Below are 27,014 nucleotides of genomic sequence, written 5' to 3'. Positions count from 1 at the left end.
CTAGCATTGAGAATTCTGCAACCATTATGTTTCAAAGTTACACACCCCGCTTTTCCAAAAGCCTTGTGAACACGATAGATGCCACAGTCTTTAATGGATTTGTTTCATATCCGATTTGAAGCATAATTGGATGAGCACTCTGTAACTCTCTAGTTACACTTACACCATTTCTCACATGCTAAATAACACAATCCACATTTTATAACAATCCTGGTTGTGGGATGACAGGTTTTCAAGATCACAGACCTAGTATGTGCGACTTGGGTTTTTATAACTGGTCCAGTGGCCAGCCATCATAGTAATAACGTCATGCTTAGAGCTGTGCTGACAAAATTAATCCATAAAGTGCATGACAGCAAATATAATTATCAACTATTCTCTTCAGAATTTTTTACTTCAATCAATGGAAAGAGAAATGGATGGGGTTAACGTCCTCAACAAAAATTAGGCGACCTCAGGATTAACATGGTACAATTCTATTTCAACAATTCTGCGTAGGGGGTCTTTAGCTGAGCAGTGAGATAACACTCACAAGATTAGGCAAGCAACCCTCGACTCGATGACAGACCTGATTTAAAGCACACCCACCCCTTCTGGCAATAGACCTCCACAGAATGATAATGTAACATCTGATCAATTCAAGATCTAGTATTTTCAAACAGCACATATTTTGTCAGAAATGACATGTGGTTTAAAGTCCTTCTCCAACTGAGCTAATGAAGACAGGCATAAGCCATACAGTGTTCTATGAGGGGAAATTTTGTCCTAGCAACGGCACTATGGCCTACTCTTATATCGAATTCCAATTGCAAAGGGATCTTCTACGTGCACGCCAATGTATACACAGGACCTCAGGTTTTTGTCAACCAAATGACTAGACAGCTGTCCTTGTCAGGCTCTTAGTTCTGCAAAATCTCGAACTTTCTAAGCCAATGCAGGGATCCAGATATTTTGTCAGAGCTGCAGTATTAATTTTTATATTGCTACACTGGAAGAGGATGTTCTGAAAGAATGTTTTTCCTGTACAGTTTAAGAAAACAACAAAAATCATGATATCATTTTATTATCACAAAAAAATTACGAAAAGCAAGACTGTTGTGTGTCACATGTCCGAGATTTGAGAATGGTAAATAAATTAAATATACAAAAAAACAGATAGCACTTGATTCTTTTTATCATACAATTTACATTGAAGCTATGATAAAATGTAGTATATATTGAAATGAATAACTGGATATGATACATTTAATGATGTCTGTGGTCAGGTTGTCTTTGTCGAGGTGCAGCTTTAATAATATTATCTACACGTAATATCATTTCGGCAGCTTCGGCGGCACTAAGTAGAACTTGTCTTTTAACTTGGAAAGATTCTGTAATTCCTAGAGCCTCCATATCACCTACAACACCTTGTTCCATATCTGTATAATATAAAACAAATATTTGATTGCTAAATGAAGTGAATTCCTTCAATATCCAAATATTAAGAAACCTACAGGATTGCTAAATGAAGTGAATTTCTTAAATATCCAAATTTTAAGAACCCTACAGGATTTGCCAACAAATGTCAAGTTTTATACGGAACTAGCTAAGTTGTACGGTTGAAAAATTAGATCTGACTTTTGGTCCCCCAAAGATTCAAGAATATTTCTCCTTTTTCCAACATCCATAACGGTATAAATGTGACATTGAACCCCCTAAAAAGTCCCATTAAATTTCTTATTTTAACATTTAAAAGTTCAAACGTTTTCCAAAAACACAATAATTTTCTCTTTTATATATCTTACCTAAACCATATGTGTGTTTTCCTTCAGTATGAGCAGCTCTTAGTTGGGCAACCAAATCAGCACTATCATATCCTGCATTATCAGCTATACATGTAGGTAACTACAAGATAAAACACATCAAATCACATCAACTAACAAACCATGGCTAATGAAACCAGGTCCCGCTTTCACAAAACATTATCAGACTTAAGAATTTACTCAAAAATTGTTCGCCTTATTTTAACTAAAATATAGCTCTTTATAAAACTTTTGTTGTTTCAATGTATCAAATACATCAATAAGAAACTATGTGTAAAGTTTTGTGTTTCAGGATCAAAGATATTTCTCATAAACAGTGATTGAAAGTTGAGTAAATTCTTCACTTTAGTCTGAGAATGCTTTGTGAACTTGGGGTTTCTACTCAGTTCAGATGTAATGTTCCAAGACCTTCAGCTGAGATTTCATTCACAGGTAGAAAGAGATTTGACCTTCATTTTGAGTAAATTATGACCCTTGAACTTAGATATTGGTGTAGAATGATGGGTAGATTAAATTTTGATGGAGAAAAAGTGGAATAGTATTACTTACTGCTCTTAATGACTTAGCAAAAGCTTCCATAGCTACAGCTTCTTTTCCTGGAGTTTTAGCTGCTAACTTGGCTACAGCATCAGCCATTAACATCTCAGAACTACCTGAAATACAGAAGAAAACTTTATTTTCTAACATATACTTTAAAAACCTTCCTGGCATTATCTTTAATATAATTCTATCAAACTTGACACATGTGTAAGAGAGGGAGAGATGAGGTTTAACTCCACTCGACACAAACTAGGTTAATATGGGACTAACATATGGTCCAATTTTATTTCAATAATCTGCTTGCGCATAGGGATCTTTAACAGTGGGAGGAAACCAGAGGACCCAGAGAAAACACACGATGTTGGACAGACAACCATACTCCTCGTCACGTACAACCGTGGAGGAGAATTTTATTAGCAAAGTGACAATTCAACTACTCTTCATCGAATGCCAAGTGTTAACGTGAAATCTGGTTTTTTTTGGTCCCATCAGAATTAAGCAACAAGAAGTGGAAATGGGGTTTAAAAAATCCTCAGATTCTTCTTACAACGTGGACAAAAGTATCCTTTTAGTTTGACTGCCACTGATAGCCTTAATGTATTTTAATTCCGGGCCAAATTCAAGATCCTACAAGATGTCGAAGTTGTGATGAAAGTTATTTGCAAGTAGAAATTTTACCTCCTCCAAAAACTGTTCTAGTTTCTTTAACTGTTTGTGATAGAACACATAGAGCATCATGCAGAGATCTTTCAGATTCATCCAATATTTGTTGTGTTGCTCCACGTAAAATAACTGTACAAGCTTCTCCTAGGGCTACACCTGTACAAAATACAAACATTTAATAAGTTTCATCTGTAGAACACTTGCAAATATGTAGTCCATGTTAAAACTTGCAAATATGTAGTCCATGTTAAAACTTGCAAATATGTAGTCCAATATGTAGTCCATGTTAAAACTTGCAAATATGTAGTCCATGTTAAAACTTGCAAATATGTAGTCCATGTTAAAACTATGTCAAGTCTTAGAAATTTGCGCAACTTTTCAAATTTAAAGATAAATTATGAAAGATTAAGAAAAGGAGTAGCCACTCTTGCTATGATAGTTCGAAAATAGATAATGTAAAATGAATAATTTGAAAATTTCATTCAAATCACTCTATTGCGACAAGATGTGCAATGAACATCGTGCCTAGAGGTGGCAGCTATTACACCCTAACAAGCTATACTGATATTAACCATTATCCAAGAACAGGATCTAAGACAATGGTAGTTGACATCCAAAAAGGTAGCTGTATATCTCAATATTATTTCTTTTCTGGTCTATTTCCTATTCATTTGTTCTGTCTGGGTTTTATTGTACAGCTATCCTACAATGTCAGAATTTCTCTCAGTGAAGCAAAACAGAATAAAAGATTTGTTACCTGAAAATTTGATTAACTGATCTTCACCAATCATAACTTGTTCTATAAGATCACAGGTACCTAGTTTAACCATATCAGGACAATCAAAAGTAGATGTTATTTCACCACCTGTAACTAATGCTAGACGTTCTATACCATCAAAATCAGCATGTTCTATAGCCATTACACCTGCATCAGCAAATAGTTGTTCTGGGTAGTTATAAATAAGTTGTCTACAAAAAATAAACAAATTTATATTAAAGATACATAATGTAAGATTTAGATAAAGAACTATCCATTCTTGCTATAATAGTTCGAAATTAGATGATGTAAAATGAATAATTTGAAAATTTCATTTAAATTACTCTATTGCAAGCGAAGATATTAGCCTTTGAAGGTTTGACAGACGTGTGCAATAATTTCAACCACCGTACTGTACTGGTTGATCGAAGCTAAGTCTCAGTCCTCCATCTTTGATTAAATCAAAGTATCGCTGAACCATTCTAATCTATTTAATATCGGAGAAATCTGATGCCATCGAGAGTTGATTAAGGCCTGGATCAGTTAATTAATGTCTAATTAATACTTTAGAAAACATTTCAGGCCTAAAGAAAGACCTGCAATAGGCAGATTTAGCTCTTGCATAATGTATGTTTAAATAGTGAAAATGAAATCAAATCAAATCAGATTTAATGACCTACATTTCAGCACCATGCAGGTTAATGAAGACGGGCATACGTCATTCAGTTTGCTAGAGTGAAATTTTGCCCAGTGGTAGAAACACTAACAGAAAGGGGTTCTTTTATGTGCATGCCAATGTGTATACAGATCCTTGAGTTTTCTTTTCGTTTCATCCTGCACCACTGATAAGGGGAAATCACACCGAAAAATCCTGAAGAACATCCTTAACAACCACTGGGATCAAACCCAGGACCTTCTGATTAGCGGGTCAGCTGCTTATTCACTAAGTCACTCCAGCTACCGTACTGCCTCAATACCTGGCCGTTGTAACAAACCATTACTATATTTTACAAACAATACCAGTTAGTATCATCTTATTTCTAACCACTTATTTTATTGGTTCGGACAAAACCACAGATTTCTACTTTGTACTATACCTTTTCAGGATTCCAGAACAAAAATTGTACTCAATAGTTCACATGTAACACATTAATGTCTTGTCAACATGAGTACCATCTATAACCTCTTGTATTAATATCAGTTGAAAGCTACACAGATCATCTAATAAATAATGCCCAGATTGGTTCTGACAGGTAAGATTATCCTACCTGTTAATAAACACATTACAGTTATGTTTGATGATTCGATTAACTTTATCTTTCATCTTCTCTTTCTCAGCTGTTTCTAAATCTGCTACTTTTGCTACAGCATCTACACGAACTCGACTACCAAATACCTACACAAATAAACAATATTTCATATTATAATACAAAAGATAAGATCATTTTTACCGGCCATAAATAAAATCATTTTTACCTGCCACATCTTGACGCAAGTTTTAAATCAACTTCAAAAGCTTTAAAAATTATAATATGAACAGGATAATTGAAAATTAACCATTTTTACCAAGCTTTCTGAACATAAATGGAGAGACAACTCTGAAATTTGCTTCTGTCTTACGTTAACTATGTTAAATAGACCATTGGAAGCAGGTGACGACAATATATGTCAACATAAATGAAATGAGGTTTAACGTCTTACTGTTCTGCTTCGACTGGACTAATGAAGGCACACTACACGCCATGCGGTGTGCAATGGGGAAAATTTTGCCTGGAAAGCGGCACTATGGCCTACTCTTACATCAATTTCATCTGCCAAGGGATCTTTTATGTGCACGCCAATGTGTACACGGGACCCCAGTTTTTCATCCCATTCAAACGACTAGACAGAAGTCCCGGTCAGGTCATGCCGGAAAATCTCGAACTTTCTCGGCCAACACTACAATCTCCATACTAGCCAGCCAGCGTCTTACTCACTTAACCACCGTGACTCCTGTCCACATAAAAGTATAAAATTAATTATACCTTAATTTTATCAGCATCCATTGGTGTATTAGCTATTAAAATCTTGGCATTTTCTACTCTCTTAGGCTGATTAACACCAACTTTCTTATCTAACAAGAAACCTTTAAAACAAAACAATATTACATGCAGTCTAGAACTTCTACAAATTATATAATCCTATATCAATATTTATAATGAGGTCCCGTCCACTTCTCTTTTTAAACCATTTTGGCATTCCTCTGATGGTCAGACATGTAACTGATAAGAAAACTATACCCAATTTATGAAGATATCAACTTTCATATTGTCATAAATCACAATACCTGTCATGAATGAGAAGTAAATACAAGAATAAATTTGCAGTGGAACTGTAGTTGTTATTAGTACAAGCTCCTATTTACTACAAACCTGTAAATAAGGTTTCAACTGGTACTAATCTTAAGAAATGTTTGTCAAATAAAATGGAGTTGAACGTCCTACTTTTATGCTCCATCCATGCTAATGAAAATGAGCATACACCATGCTACAACCTACACTTATTTCGAATTGCAACTATCAAAGGTCTTTAATTGTGCATGCCAATTGCGTACATGTAACCATGGTTTATTGTCCCACCCAAACGACAAGTCGATGTTTCTTGCCGGATCCTCCATCCTGCAACACTAACAAGGGAAAAACCACACTGGACTTTCTTGGACAACACCCGGATCGAACCCTTGACCATCATGTTAGAAAGTTAGTTGAATGGGTGTGATTGAAAAAAAATAATTAATTTCTATTCACATACCTTCATCTAAATAAGAATCTTGTAAAGCTCCACCAAGTTTTTTGATAATCTGAATGGCATCTAAATTACCACTACCCTAATTTATAAATATAGACTATTATTAACATGGTTCAATATTTACACTATCATAGTATAGTATAAAAAACTGAAGAGTTATTTGCTAATTAAAACAAAATTTTATAAATGAAATGATTGAAATGGGGTTTAACGTTCTACAGTTCTGCTCCTAACCTGGGCTAATAAAGACGGGTATACGCCATACAGTGTGCCATGAGGGAAATTTTGCCCGGGCAGTGGCGCTACTGCCTACTCTTATATCGAATTTCAACCGCCAGAGGATCTTTTACGTGCACGTACCATCCGAAAGACTAGACAGCTGTCCTTGTCCGGCCCTCCATCCTGCATCACTGACAAGGGAGAACCACGCCGGAAAATCTGAATGAACTTTCTCTGCAAAAGCAGGGATCGAACACCCAAACTCCAGGCTAGCAAGCCAGTGTCTTACCCACCAAAATTTTATAAGGTATCATAATATTTTATCCCTTTGAATAATAATTATATGCCAAAAACTAAGTACAGTTTGTTTCCATGGAAACACAAGTTATTCCACTAAAAAAATTATAGTAAGCCAAGGGCATAACTAATAATAATAGGTTGATGTATGTCCAAAGTTTCATAAAGATGTCTTGACCAGGTTACAAGATATGCTCCAGAAACAAAATTCCGACAGAGTCTATTTCAATATCTCTCCCTAACTTCGTTTTACACAGAATGATAACATATACATCTTGTAGACAGGCCTGGAAATAACGGTTTAAGATGTACCTGACAAAATGTCGGACACTAATGAAATAGTACCTGACATTTTCATCAAAGTGTCGGACATGTATTAATAATATCAATAAACAAGACAAATCAGTGCCGGACAAAATGACAGGCAACAGAGATATTGTGCCTGACAAAGCCCGAATCTGTGCCTGACATTGTCTGTGACAGGTGCCTTATTTCCAGGCTGGCTTTTGGAATTATAATCTTAAAACAAGTCTAAAGTAAATGGTATAATAAATCTACATACTTTTAATCGGAGTACAGCATCAACAGCCAATTTAGCAAAATGTTCTTTGAAATGAGTGAGAATCTTGGAGCTAAGGGTTGTTCTGGCTATATTCATTAAATCTTCACGAAATTTGTCTGGATTCTTTCTGAAACATAACCATAACAAATCAAGACCACAATTCGACTGCAATGATGACAAAAACCCTACAGATATTATTTTCAACAGTTAAAAAAAAATAATAAAAAAAGAAAAACATTGGTATTGACAGGTCTTGTTCCAATAATAAAATGTATAACTATGAAAACTAAATTGACCGATGTTGTCAGCACAAACAGTCTTTCCATTTATTTATATTCATTCAACAATATCAATAAAACACAGGATGCAATAAGCATTATAACATCACATATTGCTACATAAATTCTACTTTGTTGCAAGTCGGTATAAACAATTTTGTTTTCAATAGTCATCCTTGCCTAGTCTTCCAGACTGCGGATTCTTGGTTCAGTGCATGCCTCCTAATGTTACGGTAATGTAATGCATAAATATAAAGTTAAAAGTTTGAGAATAGCTAATCATGCCTGTCATCAAAAGGTGGCAGTTTGTAATTGTGTTAGAAATTGTTAATTAAAATATTCTAAGGCCTTCTGTGTAATATATATTACCCATTATCTCTAGCAGCATCAACTAAAGCTTTTCTTGCAGCATCTGTAGCCTGTCTCCAACCTGATATAATAGTCTGTGGATGTATCTTTTTACTCACTAAATCTTCAGCTTCCTACAAATAAACAATTTATAATAGGACCTAAAAACATTTCTTAAACATACATTAGGCAAGAGCTAAATCTGCCTATTGCAGTTCTTTCTTTAGACCTGAAATGTTTAACTATTGCTTAGACATTTAAGACCATAATCAACTCTCAATGCCATCTTATGTGTCCGATTTTAATTGGATTTGAATCCAATCTGCTGTTCAACGCCAATTGATAATTAAATGCAAAATTTGATAATCAAGACTTTAATTATTGTGACGCCGATAACAATTACAATCAAGGTTACAGTGATTTTAAAATAAGGTTTTCTCGGCTTAGAGGGAAACAATTTGACTGAAATTCTCAGCATATTCCCTTTACATTATCTAGTTGTTAAGTATTATAGTGAAAACTTCCAGCTCTTTACCTAATCTTCCATAATGTATCTTTAATAAATAGCAATAATTATAAAACTTCAAATTATAGCTGTGAAGATCTATAAACTTATTATATTATGATTTAGTATAAAAGTTAACATACCTTCAATAATTCACAAGCTAAAACAACAACTGATGTAGTACCATCACCAACTTCATCATCTTGTACTTTTGATATATCTGAAAACATACAAGAACATATATTTATAAAAACATGTACTTCTGTTCTCAGGTACTGCCACATCCCTTCTTGATCACTACACGTTCTTCATGGGTCAATCGGAAGTAACTCTTGTTGAAACAGTAAATGAGCTGTATGCTCAGTTATTACATACATAACCCTGATAATTTAAGTAGAGAAGCAACCCCTATAACCAGAGAAGATAGATGAATTCCTGGGTAGTAATAAACAAATTTATTTGTAGACGTTTCGGACTAAAGGAGTCCTTCTTCAGTAATGGTATTTATAGGAAAAGTGACTGTGACGTAATATGAGCTATTAAGATTGGTGGTGAGTAAATAGGATTAATCCTGATCAGCTAGGAATGATCAGGATTATTCAAGATCAGTTATTAATTTTAGGAGAGTAGTTTGCCGAATAAGTGTAATTTAGGTTTGATCAAAATAAAAAATGGTGGAATGGTGCACATATGATTAGATAAAATAATTAGAGTCATTAACATATAAAAATATAAACAAAACAGTTCTGAGTATTAATTAGTGGTCAACAGTTCATTGTTTAAAAAGTAATATTATATTCACTAAGTATTGAATTGAAACTTTGGTCGTGGTATGACTGTGTGTGTATCGCTGAGATCCCAGTTTAGATGTCCTCCGGCTACTAAGTCTCCAGGTATTTTAGACCTACATTACGAGAGTTGTTGTCTTCTACTGCTCAACCCTGATAAATGTTATTGAGAATCAAAAATGGTACTGGACAATCGTAAACTGACTCAATGTTATAATACTGGGACATACAATAACAGAATGATTTATATACATCCTTACCCACTAACACTTTTCCTGCAGGGTTATCTACACCAATAGCTTTTAATATAGTAGCACCATCATTTGTTACTTGTATAGTACAATTAGGGTCGTTTGATTGTAAAATTTTATCCTGAAATATACAACACATCAATAATCTAAGAATACACAAATTGTAGAGTTGTTTTCTAAAATGCTGTCAACAAAAACATCATGACCAACATCGGTGCCAAATAGCTAATAGGAAAAAGATGCCGCCAGGGCAGAATTCTCCTTGCTAGCATTTATTGTAACCATAGTAATAAAATGATGCAACAAAATATACTTTACCATTCCTTTTGGGCCCAAGGTACTTTTAACAAGATCTCCAATGGCAATGGCGCCAACAAATGAGGACTGAAATAAAACAAAAACAATCAATAAAAACATTATTAATCAACAAATTCAAATTATTCAATCCAAAAATCAGTGATGGTTGTACTGAGACAAAAGTTCAGAAGAAAAAAACAGGTTTTTGGCACTTTCAGTGTCTATAGAATAACACAAAGATAAAAGATAGTTACTGAGGAATATTTATTGATATAACCATGAATTAAATAATGGAAAATATTGAACAGGTCTAGATTTATTTTGTTATTTTTTGTGGCACTCATTTATAACAAAACTAATTATCAAGATTTTACTGCTGTTGAATGGAATGGAAGCCAATTGATGCTATTTCCAGAAGACGACAATGACCTATAGTGACTCAATTTTGGCCAGTTGTTTGCAAAATAGATTAGAAGCCCTAATTTCAACCACTGACACTGTACAACACTGGTCACCATATACTTACCATACGAGCTATTTCAGATTTTTCCTCCTCAGCCCCTCGGGACAAGATCTGAACAGGATTCATGGACAACTGAAATCAAAAATAAAAAATTATAGCTTTCCTTCATCAACCATTTATTACCTAATAATCTAAATAACTTCCATCACATTTCACAATTTATGACCATTAAAAATCCTAAAGCAGCATCACAAATAAGATTATATCCTCTTCTAAATAAAATATCAACACACTCAATAATTACTAAACTTAAGAATTTACTCAAAACTGATCGCCTTTATTTTAACAAAAATATAGCCCTTTATAAATATCGCTGAAATAAATCCTTTAAGTAACTTGTATTCCATATAATTGTGTCATGTGTTCAGGGCTGCCAACAACCAGTATCGCAGCGCAATTTGCGATACATATTTTGTCCGTTGCTAACCAAAAATTAAAATCTAACGTTTTTGATTCGCAGTTACTGCGAATCATTAATATGCCTGTCATTTTGGATATTGACACAAGAATAATCCACATTTTGAAGACTAGAAGGCTTACTCAACACTTTCAACGTGTATAAAATGTTGAATAAAATTTTATAAACAAAACTGAATTCTCCGTGTGACATTTTCTTCTCGAACTGCCCAGACACAATACTATATAACACAGGGACATAACTCTATGAATAGGGACTATTAAACCGGAAATAGGGAATCAAGTAGTACCACTCACGTTGTGAGACATCAAGTAATTATATCATATTCATTTTGAAAGAAATAAATCCAGTGTATCTCCCACGTATTGTAAATAAAATATAAAAAAAAATAAACACATGTTAACGTATTGTAAATTGATAAATCAAAGTAAAAATTCCCGTAAAATATTATTGTTTATATCGCGTGTGTCTAGTTAATCGAGGTGCGCCCGATTGAACAAAAATAATAATACACGATAAAAAGCAGACGAAATTGTTTTCTAACGAAGATTTCTAACGTAACAAAAAAATTACAATTAAAATGAGTGGGGCTTCGGAAGTCACTGTCAAGAATTGGCTTCAGACGTAAGACCTAACTAAATGTCTACATCACATTCACAAACTGTCACAAGTACTTGTGGCAGTGCTAAAAAATCTAAGAATAGTCAGAATGGAATCTAATCATATGTCAATTCATTACGAATTAAAGTAATATCTTGTTATTTAGGTGTTTTACGTTGAAACTGAAAAACTGCTAATCAATTCTTAAATTTGCTAATCAAATTTGGCAAAATTGGACTTTTTGATTAGCAGTGCTGCTAATCAACTGTGAAAAATTACCGACAGCCCTGCATGTGTTATTCTCTATCAGTCACTAAATTCGTCATCAACATGGAGATGTGGCAGTCAATCTCATCAACCAGAACAGTAGATCTGAGAGTAATTATATCAAGATGTGTAACAGTTTAACATTTCTCATGCGAAGTGGAGATGGTTGTATGGTACCGAAAGGGATGGCTTCCAAATGATTATCTCTGATTATATATTAATGTTTTTCTTTGTTCCAGGTTTTGTATATATATCTTCATTGTCCTATGGTTCTCATTCTTTGCTTGATAAAGACGGGAGAACCCTCGTCAAAACGTCGCTAAAATGTCATGTGTAATTCTCATTCAGTTACTAAATGCCACTTGAACAATTTAAAATGTGATTCCTAAGCAATTATCGGAAATCGTAACCAAGGGACACAACTTGTGTAATGTGCAAATCTACCAAAAGCCATTATTCATTATTTCAACATCACATTTGGTCACAAAAATGCTACGATTTTAATCAAAAATGACAATTTGGCACAAAGATCAGTAAATTATCAATCTAAGTTAGGCTGACCTTAAAAATATCTTTGTTTCACCAAACCCGACCCACAATCGAGGAGAAGGGTCGGTAGGTCGGGTTTTTTTTTCAGATTTTTTTTTAAAGTCAGAGAAATCAATACAGAAAACTTATTAGCTGTATACTACAGATTCATTAATTTTGTTTAATGAATTTGGGGTCTGACGTAAAAAGTAACGAACTGAAAGTTTTTATTAAACTTAAGAGCTAATTTGACAGCTTAATAATTTTCCGGGTGGAAACATTCGTCTTCTTTATTGGCAAACAAATCAATGACATCGGGATTTTTCGTGATGATCGACTCGCACACGATTTGCCACGAGCTTGAAGTGTGAAACTCCTTCAACACGTTTTTAACGATAGTGCGGGTTGTGCCTTCATTTTTCTCGAAAACGGATATTGAAAATATCGTCGTCATGTTTAAAACTACGCACCACAGACATAGAGGCAGAATCATTTCGTGGGAATGGACGTGTATTCGTCTGCAACCATTTTGTTGAGAAGCGACACCTATGACGCTTTCGTCTTGATCAACCAGTTTCAATAATGAATCAAACCATAGCCATAGTAAAGGGAAATAACTCTCATGATATATTTCAGGTTGACACACAAAATAAAATAAAAAGATCGTGGAAAAGTACATGTACAATAAAATAATTTAAGTCGGGGGTGGTTTTAGTTAGTCGGTCGCGTTAGGCGAAACAAAGATATTTTTAAGGTCAGCCTTATTGTGATCCATTGAAATAATGGTAGATCGGTGTAAATTTGGGTAAATTCATTGTACTCATCTGTCATTTCATTTAGCCAACTAAGGCCGTGTTGAATTGATTCCTTGTTTCTCCTCGCCCGCGCGCTTAGGTCGAGGACCCCGAAAATCGTGCGCTTACGTTTTTAACACAAAAAAAATATTCAAAAAATTTAGTTAATAACATCTAAATAAATATCTACCAAACATCAGAAGTCAATTCTCGTTGTTTATTCCTCGTTACGAACTAAATAAGTAAGTGCAGGGGGGCCCACTACACGCAAAACAAAAATCTACAAGATAAACCTGCGGACAAGACAGAAAATAGGCTTTTCACCGAATAAACAAATATCAAATCAAGTGAATGGATCCGGTTGATAATACACATGTAGGGGCCCGCATACTATGGAATAAGTTACACTGTATATGATTGGATGAATTCCGCAAAATGGCGCGTGTAGCAGTCATTTCGGCTAATGAGAAAGCATATTATAAATTGTAAGACAGTCGCTAATATTCAACCGGGAACCTGAATAATCAATTTTTTCATTGGCAAAAATTATAACACGTCATTATTATTCAAGTATTACTCAATCATATCTTGTGTAATAAATAACGCACGCCTTACAAAATGGTGAGCTATGCCGGGACATAGGTAAATTCGCGTACCCGTCGGCCTAATTTATTGATGTTCAAGGAAATAATAGTGGTCCCGTTCGTTCGTTTCTGGAGTTTAACGAACGAACGGGACCATGGACCTTATAATTATAAGGTCCATGTATTATAAAATAAGGTCCATGACGGGACCACTAATATTCCTTGAACATCATTATAATAAGGAACGAACGGAACCACTATTATTTCCTTGAACATCAATAAATTAAGCCGACCGGTACGCGAATTTACTTATCTCGACAATCGACTTTGGTGTGTATTCCCAGCACTGTCACATTCGATGATATTAACGAAACCATCTATAACTCAACAAGCAAATCAAATTTCGTCTAACTGGAATGTTTCCATTGTATTGTAACACAAAATATGGTTATTTCATTTTTTAAAAAGTTAAACAAAGAAGCACTTGTTACCAAATTTTAGTTTGTTATTAAATTTATTTAATTAAATAAATATTATCTGTGTTTTTATTCTAACCAATAATATAACTACTGTCTGATTCATCGTAAATTTTAAACGGATTTCTTCGATTATGAACAAACTACTTAACTTTGGTTATTATAAACTTACCTGTGTGTTTGTAATGAACTCCCGTTCGATAAAATCCATTGCACAACTAATTATCACAACGATGAGAACAATTTCTCTCTTGAAAAATTTGAAAATTTACTTGTAATTTCGACAGAGTCGATGTCAACAATGTCTTCGTGACGTATTGGTCGAATCCAATATACCTGTTGCGGGGGTTGGTTAACATTGAAAGATAGTTTGACAGCGCGATCATTTTGATCGTATATGGGTTTGGGCGACGAAAAATATCAATTGAAGGCAATTACATAGGAGATTTATATGGAAACCATTGATCGCCAGTCTATCAAATTTTCTTCACAATTAAAATATCACTGATTGCACGGATACTCGTAAAAATAAAGTCATGAATAAACTATAAATATCCTATCTTCTTCATGTTATAAATAATTTAACAAGGATCACGAAGCTTACCTCCGAATTCTCTGAGTGTATTTTTAATTTTATACGCATTCTTTCGATCGAATAATTATAACACGTCATTATTATTCAAGTATTACTCAATCATATCTTGTGTAATAAATAACGCACGCCTTACAAAATGGTGAGCTATGCCGGGACATAGGTAAATTCGCGTACCCGTCGGCCTAATTTATTGATGTTCAAGGAAATAATAGTGGTCCCGTTCGTTCGTTTCTGGAGTTTAACGAACGAACGGGACCATGGACCTTATAATTATAAGGTCCATGTATTATAAAATAAGGTCCATGACGGGACCACTATTATTTCCTTGAACATCAATATAATAAGGAACGAACGGAACCACTATTATTTCCTTGAACATCAATAAATTAAGCCGACCGGTACGCGAATTTACTTATCTCGACAATCGACTTTGGTGTGTATTCCCAGCACTGTCACATTCGATGATATTAACGAAACCATCTATAACTCAACAAGCAAATCAAATTTCGTCTAACTGGAATGTTTCCATTGTATTGTAACACAAAATATGGTTATTTCATTTTTTAAAAAGTTAAACAAAGAAGCACTTGTTACCAAATTTTAGTTTGTTATTAAATTTATTTAATTAAATAAATATTATCTGTGTTTTTATTCTAACCAATAATATAACTACTGTCTGATTCATCGTAAATTTTAAACGGATTTCTTCGATTATGAACAAACTACTTAACTTTGGTTATTATAAACTTACCTGTGTGTTTGTAATGAACTCCCGTTCGATAAAATCCATTGCACAACTAATTATCACAACGATGAGAACAATTTCTCTCTTGAAAAATTTGAAAATTTACTTGTAATTTCGACAGAGTCGATGTCAACAATGTCTTCGTGACGTATTGGTCGAATCCAATATACCTGTTGCGGGGGTTGGTTAACATTGAAAGATAGTTTGACAGCGCGATCATTTTGATCGTATATGGGTTTGGGTGACGAAAAATATCAATTGAAGGCAATTACATAGGAGATTTATATGGAAACCATTGATCGCCAGTCTATCAAATTTTCTTCACAATTAAAATATCACTGATTGCACGGATACTCGTAAAAATAAAGTCATGAATAAACTATAAATATCCTATCTTCTTCATGTTATAAATAATTTAACAAGGATCACGAAGCTTACCTCCGAATTCTCTGAGTGTATTTTTAATTTTATACGCATTCTTTCGATCGAATAATAACCGCTTCAGTAACATCTTTAAGCGTGTTGCGGCAGCCCTCAGCGTGTCTATTGCCGTATTGGGTACCCGGGTGGGTATATAATGCTACTAAGCCCGTATGACCCCGTAAGAAGCGGAACATTAATTCTCGATTCAACAGTTTTGACCGAAGTGTGATAAAGCCCGTAAAACGAATGTATAGTTGTGTTTGTGCGGCATGCGTGTTCAAAAGTAAATAATCCCATCCGAGTCGCTGATCAAATAATTAGAACAAAATATTTCAAAAAGTAAAGCTATAAAATTTGCAGAGATTTTACTAGAATGTAAAAGACGGTAACTAAATACAGGAATGCGGGTAGTTATGTGTGCGAACGCTCAAACTCAATGCCAATTGTCGTAGGTATCCAGACCACTCGGACCAAAGACTACTCGGACTAAGACCAGTCGGACCAAAACAAGACCAGTCGGACCAATTAAATTATATTATAAGGCTAGACAATATGCTATTTATTTATTATTAAATCACAATACAAAGAAGCAAATAATTCTTATACGGAATTCTTATATTTAGAGTTGTTTGGTTCAATTTTGTGTACGTAAATAAATCAACGATTAGTTTTAAAATTAATTAATAATGGTGCCAAAAAAAAATATCAATCTAATTTTTCTTTACTCTTGCAATGAGACTCGGTATGTCCAGACTTTTGACAGTTTCTACATATACAGGTATACTGTTCTTGTCTGATAGCCTAATTTTACTTTTTCCACATTCGCGGTATCCCCAGTGGTTTCATTCCGTTCTACCCCACTAACCCCTGGGTTACTATATATGGGGGGGGGGGGTGGAGACACGTTTTCAAGTTATCCGCCCTTGATGCGTTAATATAAACAGCACATAATAATACGAAGACCGGACGTTTATATGCCCCTTTTTAAACGTGACTACAAGTGTGGTTCTCGATATTTTGCGATTTGGAATACAATTATCAATTTATTCAAACAACACGTTATTATTAGTTCGAGTAGTCATATTAAAACACACACAATTATCAATTTATTCAAATAACACTTTATTATTGGTTCGAGTAGTCATATTAAAATAAACACAATTATCAATTTATTAAAATAACACTTTATTATTGGTTCGAGTAATTATATTAAAACAAACGCAATTATCAATTTATTAAAACAACATTTTATTATTGGTCCGAGTCGTCTTTCTGTTGGGTCCGAATAGTCTTTTTGTATGGTCCGAGTAGTCTATTTGTTTGGGCTGAGTGGTCTATCACTTGGTCCGACTGGTCTTGAACCGAGTGATCTTTGGTCCGAGTGGTCATGGATTCTTGTCGTAATTGTACTTGAATTTCCTATGCTGTCACCCCTAATACGAAATGATATCTTCCGCAGAGTGACGTAACCATCTTCCATATTGGTATTTTTCTCTGGGAAAAGTTTGTGATATTTCAATTTTTCAAGAGAGAACTTGTTTTCATCGTTGTGATAATTAGTTGTGCAATGGATTTTATCGAACGGGAGTTCATTACAAACACACAGGTAAGTTTATAATAACCAACGTTAAGTAGTTTGTTCATAATCGAAGAAATCCGTTTAAAATTTACGATGAATCAGACAGTAGATTATTTATAATATTATTAAAAATGGTACACAACCCTCAGACTATATAGGTATTATGCCAGACCACTTTGTGTTTTGAAACCCACTTTGTGTTGTGTTTACCGCACATGATTGCCAGAGTGGTGGCAGGAGAAACAAGGAATCAATTCAACACGGCCTAAGCTTTTAGCCTACTCTTGCATTATGCAAATAAAAGGCTTCTTTTATATATAATACTAATAATCAAACAGAAATTGGTGTCTATGTTGGCTTTCGATACCAATGTTATTGTCGAACAAAAACATTGACCGGTCTGAGACTGATATCATGACTGTAATGTCATCTACACGCGAGACTGGTTGAAACACGTGTTTTGGAAGAAATGTCGAATGTTCACCGATTACTACAATTTTAGGTCATTAAGCCCATGTAACAGTAAACCACTTTGTAATATCAATCGCAACTGAAGACAATATCATGCAACTACACTTACCATCTTGAATTATGTTTACTTCTACCGACTCGTTAAAATCGGCGTTGAAATGTTTACTTGCGACTTCAGAATGTTCGTGAAGGTGGCGCTCAAATTTTAAAGACTTCCTTCGCGTTTAAAAGAAACGAAACGAAATAGTTCATGGAAATGGAGTTGCCTCCCTTCCATTATAAATGTAGAGCGCGCGTGCTAAAGTTTGTCAGGGTCAGGACAGCGTTGAGCCACGCCTTTGCATCAAAAGTTTGGCAGAGACGCCACTGTCACACACTCTGGTATGAAATCAAATGGGGTTAAAGTCCTTTACTTTTCTACACCAACCGGGCTTTAATGAAGTGTGCTGTGCGGGAAATCGTGTCCTGGCAGAGGCGGGACCTATGTTTTTTGCCCCATCCGAACAACTAGACACCGTTCCTTGTCGGACCTAGCATCCTGCACCACTGACAAAGCGAAACACACTGGAAAATAACGAAGAATTTTCAAAGCCAACACCGACATGAGCATAACCGTGACCCCTTACTGTCATGGGCGTTTGGTCCCCATTTCTATTTTTTAACTGACATAAAACACAACTTCTTACATTATTGAAACATTTGTCACGTAAGCCTGCCTATATTATGTACCACATTTCCCCCATCTGCACGACGTTATTTTGGCTATGCACGAAACGGGGTTATCTCAACCCTGTAAGTGGGTGCAGAAAAGTACGACGTATACCCATAGAGTTATAATATATAAAAACTCGAGTCCGCACTGATCACGTGACCCCCATGACCACAACGTTAAAGGTTTGTGCCGGGATGGAGCGACGGCCGTCATGTTAGTTCCGGGGAGTATGAACGTAAATGCCCGGATGCTTACTATGTTATCGCATCAATCAATCTGTGTCAAACTGTTTTAAAATGTGCACAAATATTAAATTTTTAAATTTTCTCACCCAAATTTTTATTGTTTAATAAAAATAATAATAAAGATCCATGGACCGACTTATCTCCGGGCTCCACTTTCCACAGTAAAGGTTATAGAACATTTTAATTTGACATGTCAGCGATCTCGACCGCAGGTTCTCTGCGTCTACCTACTTGTACTTACCTTCGCTTTCTCTTTTAATTTTTATTAAAATATTGATCTTTTAAATTAGTGCAATGTACACAATAATTATTCCTATACAGTAAATTTGTTAAAATGTTTTAGAAATTTATGGAACTAAATAATAAAGAGTGTAGAGAAATGAATGGGGTTTTTTAACAATAAAAGTGAACAGAAATCAATAACCCGCAGAATTATTATGTAGCCTACCGGTATTTTTATTTATTTGTTAATTATTTTATTTTAGGAAATTAGGGAATGAAAAGTGAAGAAAAATTAATAGCCTGCGTAAAATGTTGTATTTCTATTTACCGGTATTTATTTATTTGTTAATTATTTTTAGAAATTTGTGGAACTGAAAAAGTGAAGAGAAATTAATGGCCTGTAGAGAAATGAATAGTTTTAGAACAACAACAACAATAAATGAAATATGTTTCCGGAATGAAAAAAATATTTATGAAATGAAATGGGGTTTAACGTCCACTCGACTCAAACTAGGTCATTTTGGGACTAACATATGGCATATGGTGGGCAATTCCACGCTAAAGTAATACAATTAGGTGAAAAATTTAATTAGTTGATAAGTGGACAAAAATAGTGTCTTATGGTGGGAAATAATCCATATTTTGAAGAAAAATCTCAATTTGGGTGGAGACTCTTCCATTTTTGTTTTATTTGGTCTTGTGTCAAGGTTTACGTTGTAAATGACGAATTTATATTTCTATTGTATTTTCTTACTTTGTGTTTGTTTGATTATTCTGGCTCATAATGAATGATTTGGCATTAGTTAATTATCTGACAATGTATATAAACATAATATTTAAACATTAAAATATAAAAGTAATATATTTTTGTGAAGGTAACCAACATTGAAAAATATCACTATGAGAATGTACGTCCGTTACCAAATATTTACATTTCTTTTTCTCTCATTCATATTTTTATATGGAATTATTTAAAACTTCATATCTAAAGCTATAATAACCCATTCTTACTATAATGACTGTAAAAAGAAAAGATTTGCAAAAATTCTCAGAATAACTTGGGTTTTCATAGATGTACGTCCGTTACTTTTCACAGTATTTCATGTTACCAAATATTTACATTTTATCTCTCTTATTCATATTTATTGATGGAACTGTTCAAAAACTCATATTTAAAGCTAATAACATCATTCATTCTTGTTACTATGACCGTAAAAAGAAATCATTTGCCAAAATTCTCTGAATTACTTAGGGTTTCATAGATGTATGTACGTCCGTTACCAAAATTTTAGGGTAAAAATGTACGTCCGTTGCCAAAATTTTAGGGTCACAATATTTCATTCAAGGAGTAATGTTTTTAGGAAAGTAACTGCTCCATTAATTCAAATGAGTTAACTATTATTATTATCTGTAAGTCCGATTATTTGTAAGGTTACATATCTAATGTAATGGGTTACATCCGTTACCAGAAAATATGTACGTCCGTTACCACAATAATTTCTAATTTACTGGGTTACAAGAATCCAAATGTGAGAAGTGATTATGCAGTACACATGTACATGTAGTATTAGTGCCCTTTCTTAAAAGGATTAAAACTTTTAAATTCCACAAGACAATTCACAGAGTTTTGAAACTATGTTCATGCAGGCAAATCATGGTGACTGTCCATTTCTGTATGTCCGTTACCTATACTTTGAAGAACCAATATTTATTTCCAGTGTTCATGAATAGATTAAATTATATGTCAATTGATACTGAAATCATATGTCTTTAATGCTATATAAAACCCAAACAGTTAATTATTTATGGTTAGAACATATTGGAAGTAATAAAAATATGGCGAGTTCAAAATGTTCGTCCGTTACCGTGGAATTGCCCTGGTTTAATTTTTTTATTTCAATAATTCGCTTGCGCGTAGGGGTCTTTAGCAGTGAGAGTAAACCGGAGGACCTGGAGAAAACCCACGAGGTTGGACAGGCGACCCTACTCCTTGTCACGTACAACCGGGGAATCGAAACCCCGCCAGTTGACTCTATGACACATAGGCCTACGAGTTAGAAGATATGGTGGCTGTATAATTTAATATTATTTTTTTTTTTAAAAAAAGGTGTTAAATGTGTCAAATTGTGTGTGTGTGTGGGTGTGTGTGCGGGGGGGGGGGGGGGGGTGTAGGCGCCCAGGGCCTAGTTGTGTGAGGTTGCGGTTGAGTAATGACTATGAGTGTTTGTTTTCGGGGAGCATTGCAGAGACAGCGTTTCGTTCGGATGGGACGAAAAACCGAGGTCCCGTGTAGGCCTATACCTTGGCGTGCACGTAAAGAACCCTTGCCAGTTGGAATTCAATTGCTGTCCGGGCAAAATTCCCCTTAGAGCACACTGTATGGTGTATGACCGTCTTCATTATGCCGCTAGGACGTTAAACCCCATTTCATTCTTCATTAGGTTAATTTGTTTGTTTTCGCTTGTTCAGCTGAACTTGTTTGTGTTTAGAAAAATATTATGACATGAAAATTTATTATATATTTTAAGTTTCTTATAAAGATTTAGTAGTTAAAAAGGGTTTCTTTTATTTTAAAATGACTTTTAGATTAGGTTTTCACATCAAATTAATGACATTAATTCGATTGTTATTGAGTAGGCCTATTGACGTTTACATTGGAATGAGCTTGTCCCTAACCCAGTGCAAGTAGAAGAATGGACCGATTTTTGATAGGTACAGTTGATAAATCAATCTAACCTGTGAAACGCTATTCCACTACCCCTTTTCGGGTGTTTGAGCAGCCAAAACAGCAGCAACTTTCTGGCATATTGATTATAAAACACGATTTAAAAGATCTAATGGCCGTCACTGTCGTCAGCGTCAACTCCCCGGAACTAACATGGCGGACAAGGCCCCGTGTCAGCACGCTGTCACGTGATCAGTGCGGACTCTAGTTTCTATAGTATATATAACTCGATGCGTATACCCCATTTCATTTTATTTTTTCGTCCAAATAATAAGTTTAGGCCACCTGAGTTAGACTAAAAAATATAGCCTACCGGGTAATCGTTTTAACCTGAAAAGTTTTCAATTCTTTTTCTGTCTAAGTCAAAATAAAAAAAAATATCCGTGTTTACAATTGCCCGACCGACCATATTCTTTAAAGCCAAAATCGCCGACCCTAAACTTGTTTTCTCTAATTTCCCAGAACTCAGTCTTGGCGTGATTTTCTCTAGACAGATTCCAACACGTAATTTTTGTATTATTTCCAAGGACCTCACCCAGTAATTAATTAAGTTAGAAATACTAGGAAACAGATAATACAAACCGTGCCTATTTCTTGGGGCCAAGTAACCATAAACACAGGCCTTGTTTATATCTCGACCTGAAATTACGTTTTCAGGTGTGGACAGAATCTCTTCAATTTTGGCTTTGTGTCGACACCTGAAAACGTGATCGGTTATATTTCAACATTAGCTTTATCCAAGGTCGTAAAATTTGAATAAAAGCGTATTATCATCCTATTATACAGTAAATCAAATACAATCCAACGGAACTGACAATTTTATTTTGGATCCAGATCAAGTACCATTTTAAGCTATTCGGTGCAAATAGCTACATATTTATAATTACATGTATATTGCTTAAAGTCTGCATTTCAGAAGTTATCACCATTATTTATAATAGCACACCGGAAGAATTCATTATGAACATGATATAGCTTCTATAGGCCTAATTATCTTTTATGTATATTTAATTCTGTATGTGCAACAAACTCTGGTTGCTTTAGTTTCCTACTTACTATATTGTTGTTGTAATGTGTGGTTTCAGTTATTTTGTTATAATTTGTCTATGCGTATTTGCCTCATAGCCGTATTGCTTGACAACGTTGAGATAAAACTCCTGGAAGCGATGTCGTAAATATACATATATTATAGCTGTTTTCCATAAGTACGTGATTTTGTTTTTACTCTATCAGATTACTAAATGCATCCTAAAGATTATATGTAATCACGTGTATTGTAGATATAGACTCTATAGGTACGTTATATATATAAACAATATTATAGATTTAAGAAACCATGACAATATAAACATATAGATCTAATTTCAGAAGATATTTTTACACCAAATTTACAGATTTAATTTTGTATCTATGACTAAGATACCAGATGTTAAACTTATGCAGTAACCAAATGAAATTTGTTTTTTTAATTTATTCATGACTGAATTTCAGTTACTTATTTTTTCAACAAAAAAAAACGGCAACGTCTGGTTTTAGACTGGTGATGAGCTTTATATGCTGTTATATATGTATATTTAAATCTGTGAAACTAAAGCTGTAGGATATAAACATATACTGGCATCTAACTCTCCTATTTAACCAAACACGGGAACAGAACCAAGAAGGCATGTCTTTGGTGGAACTGGATGAACTGATTGAGGAAATACTGGGAACTGCTTTGGTGAGTTTATTTTTACATTTGTTTAATTTGAAAGGATATAAAAACTTTATCATAGCTGATAAAAAGATGTCGTATATTAGCTGGTTTAGAATACAAACTAAACTATATACAAGATACTTTTTAACACCTGGGGTGGTTTGCACCGAACAGACGTTAATTCGAAATTATAGTTCACCCGGAAAAAAAAACATATTTAAATCCCCATTCCCTATAGGACATTACTTTTGCGTCGATTAGATCGTTTGTCAAGACCAATCAGACGTTAATTCGAAATAGTTCACCGGAAAAATATATTAAGTAATTTTGCACCGATTAGTTCGTTCTTACGACCGGAATTTGTCGAGATTTCTGAACCCGTATCAATTTCCGGTAAATAAGACCTATGGATCTGTCCCTGTACATCTAGATTAACTTTTCTATATAGCATACTACTAGTGATTTTAAAAATTTCTCTCCCTCTCTCTCTCTCTCTCTCTCTCTCTCTCTCTCTCTCCCCCTTTCTCTCTCTGGCACATTACAACCAATAGTAGGATCCTTATATCTAATATGTAAGACACAGTGAGCATATTGAAAACAGTACACGAGTCGTGTACTCTATGTTTTTTTTTGTTTTTGTTTTTTTTTTTTTTTGGGGGGGGGGGGAGAATTTGTAATGAACAAAGCAAAACATACCCTATATACAATGCAGAAGTAATGAAGTAATTAGTTATAGCAGATTCACAAACGGCAAAATAATAATAATAAAAACCGCGTAGAATGGCCAAGGCAGGCGTAAACGACCGAGGTTCAAATCTATCTATCTATCTATCTATCTATATATATATTTGTGACTGTCGTTTGTCTGTCTGTCTGTCTGTTCGGGGTTGGCGGCGTTAGTTTATTATGACCCCCGAGCGAAGCCGGTCTGTTCGGGGTTGGCGGCTACACTAGGTCTGCCCCGAGTCTGAAATTAGGGGTATAGTGGTAGCTCGGACCGGGGAGTAACATAGGCCAGGTGGCGTTAGTCTACCACTTCCGGTGTCGGAGTTATGACCCCCGAGCGAAGCCGGGTATCTGTCTGTCTGTCTGTTCGGGGTTGGCGGCTACACTAGGTCTGCCCCGAGTCTGAAATTTGGGGTATAGGGGTAGCTCGGACCGGGGAGTAACATAGGTCAGGTGACGTTAGTCTACCACTTCCGGTTTCAGAGTTATTACCCCCGAGCGAAGCCGGTCTGTTCGGGGTTGGCCCCGAGTCTGAAATATGGGGTATAGGGGTAGCTCGGACCGGGAGTAACATAGGCCAGGTGGCGTTAGTCTACCACTTCCGGTTTCGGAGTTATGACCCCCGAGCGAAGGGGGGTATTCTGCTAGTTGAATATAAATCACTTTTATATACATTCATATTACAATAATATTTGCTTCTAGTACAATTTTCGTCTATTTTAAGGTTCCAAAGAATAGAGCTATACGCCCTTTAAAGTCAATTATTTTATTTTTACAATATATGCGTCTCTAGGGATATATTACACCCCTTAGACAGATCGATTCTAAACGGAAATGTTCTAACAACAACTCCATTCGTTTATTGGAATAGTACTAACAGAATTCCGTCCCGGGTCAAAACTTTAATTTTCTCAGAATCCCCAGAATGTACATAGCCCACCAGCCCGAAGTATATAGTCAGAATTTTACATAAATATTGCCCTATGGAAGCTGTACTTGAAAAGACTGAGAAGGTTGAATCGGCCGTAAGTTACGTAGTAGCAGATTTAGAAGTAGTAGTAGAAGTCGTAGCTGTAGTAGTAATATGCAGATTAGTTATGCGTAAATATGATGAATTAAAATACAGATGTGACATCATCCTTTGATGTTGGCGTACCATTATTTCCAATAATGTACGGGCTACTTGCCAATCGTACATTATCTATACTAGATGAAATATTGGACTCGCGTGACGTATTTCATTAAAAAGCACGTGCGGGATAGTGTCTGTATTTTAAGTTGTTTAATGGTCTCGAGCTAAAGACATTGCGTAATATATTGAAACAACACTCGTGCAGTATAAATATATTACTTAATGTCTCGCTCTCGACCATTAAACCATACTTATAGCATAAAATATTCCAAAAATTTTCATACGGTTAGAAATGTAAATTCAAACTTTCAATATAATTTTGCAGTTTAAAATCTACCTTGATGGGTTATCGGGTTTATATAGCCTGCTGACCCACAGAATTAGACTTCAAAGAGAATAGAAAATTTGAAAAAGTTAGATCTTCATTTCGTGTAGCCAGCCAAGATTAAAACCGAAATGAAATATAGATGTCTAATTTCAATAAGAGAGAGAGAGAGAAATGGGGTTTAACGTCCAATCGACACAAACTAGGTCATTTCGGGACTAACACATGGTTCAATTTTATTTCTATAATTCGCTTGCGCGTAGGGGTCTTTAGCATTTGGAGGAAACCGGAGGACCCCGAGAAAACCCACGAGGTTGGACATGCGACCCTACTCCTTGTCACGAACAACCGGGGATTCGAAACCACGCCAGTTTACCCAATGACAGACCTTATGATACAGCACGCACGCGCTAAATATTCGGCCATCCAACCCCCCAATTTCAATAAGACCATGGTATTTAATAATAAGGCAATTATTATGTGCCTGGATATTATTTTTGTTCAACGTCAGAGAAATAAACTACTTTCCAACATTCATTACACTTTGCTGCCATCCACCTTGCGGAATTTTTACCATTTGCACAAATATATAATATGCCTTATTCGGCTTATTTTTTTTTTTTTTTTTTTTTTTTGAGGGGGGGGGGGTATTCTTTTTCTGTATACCTCACTGTTTCCTTAACCTCTACGGTTAACTACGTCGTTGTCCAAAATTAAGATAAAACCCATTTTTATGAAATAGCAAGAACAGATATAATATAATAATATTTAGTAAAAAGAGAAACCGCGGGCGCCATGTGACGTCAATCCGGCCGGTCTACTAGGGCTTTTTCAAAGATTAATAATATGCTGTAATTCTTAAAGTACATGTACGTGTAATATTTAGTAAAAAGACCCGCGTGCTTCTTTTAAGAATGATTTTGAATTTCTGTTTTTAAGAGTAAGCGGACTGAATAAGATACAATAACTTAGTTCCCTATTGTCATTGATCCTTAAAAAAAAAAACATGCCAGAATTAATATTAAAACAGACCATAAACAATTATTAAAAAATGTTTTGGTCAAAAAAATTTTCAGTAACTTAAATTATGGCCATGATGTAAAGTTAACATTGGTTTTTACTGCTTTTACGTCG

General features: G+C 34.8%; 2 protein-coding genes across 2 annotated transcripts in view; one reads left to right on the top strand and one right to left on the bottom strand.

The window, feature by feature from the left end:
• Positions 1-1,047: 1,047 nt before the first annotated feature.
• LOC126812040 (T-complex protein 1 subunit beta) lies at positions 1,048-18,360 on the bottom strand. Its single transcript, XM_050538211.2, has 15 exons — positions 18,207-18,360; positions 10,621-10,689; positions 10,116-10,181; positions 9,807-9,918; positions 8,902-8,978; positions 8,275-8,387; positions 7,628-7,754; positions 6,553-6,628; positions 5,787-5,887; positions 5,031-5,158; positions 3,763-3,974; positions 3,021-3,161; positions 2,352-2,455; positions 1,785-1,884; positions 1,048-1,418 (listed from the first exon to the last, which is right to left on the bottom strand). Exons 1-15 carry the CDS (start codon positions 18,207-18,209, stop codon positions 1,246-1,248), a joined length of 1,602 nt encoding a protein of 533 aa, XP_050394168.2. The 5' UTR covers positions 18,210-18,360; the 3' UTR covers positions 1,048-1,245.
• Positions 18,361-23,569: 5,209 nt separating this feature from the next.
• LOC126812039 (four and a half LIM domains protein 2) overlaps positions 23,570-27,014 on the top strand; it is a 95,489-nt gene continuing 92,044 nt past the window's right edge. Inside the window, exon 1 of the mRNA XM_050538207.2 lies at positions 23,570-23,721. Within this exon, the coding sequence (XP_050394164.1) occupies positions 23,668-23,721 (54 nt within the window). The 5' untranslated portion in view covers positions 23,570-23,667. The remainder of the gene's footprint in view (positions 23,722-27,014) is intronic.

Source organism: Patella vulgata, chromosome 2 (assembly GCF_932274485.2).
Source record: "Patella vulgata chromosome 2, xgPatVulg1.2, whole genome shotgun sequence".
Lineage (NCBI taxonomy): Eukaryota > Metazoa > Mollusca > Gastropoda > Patellidae > Patella > Patella vulgata.
This window is presented reverse-complemented; position numbering and strand designations above follow the sequence as displayed.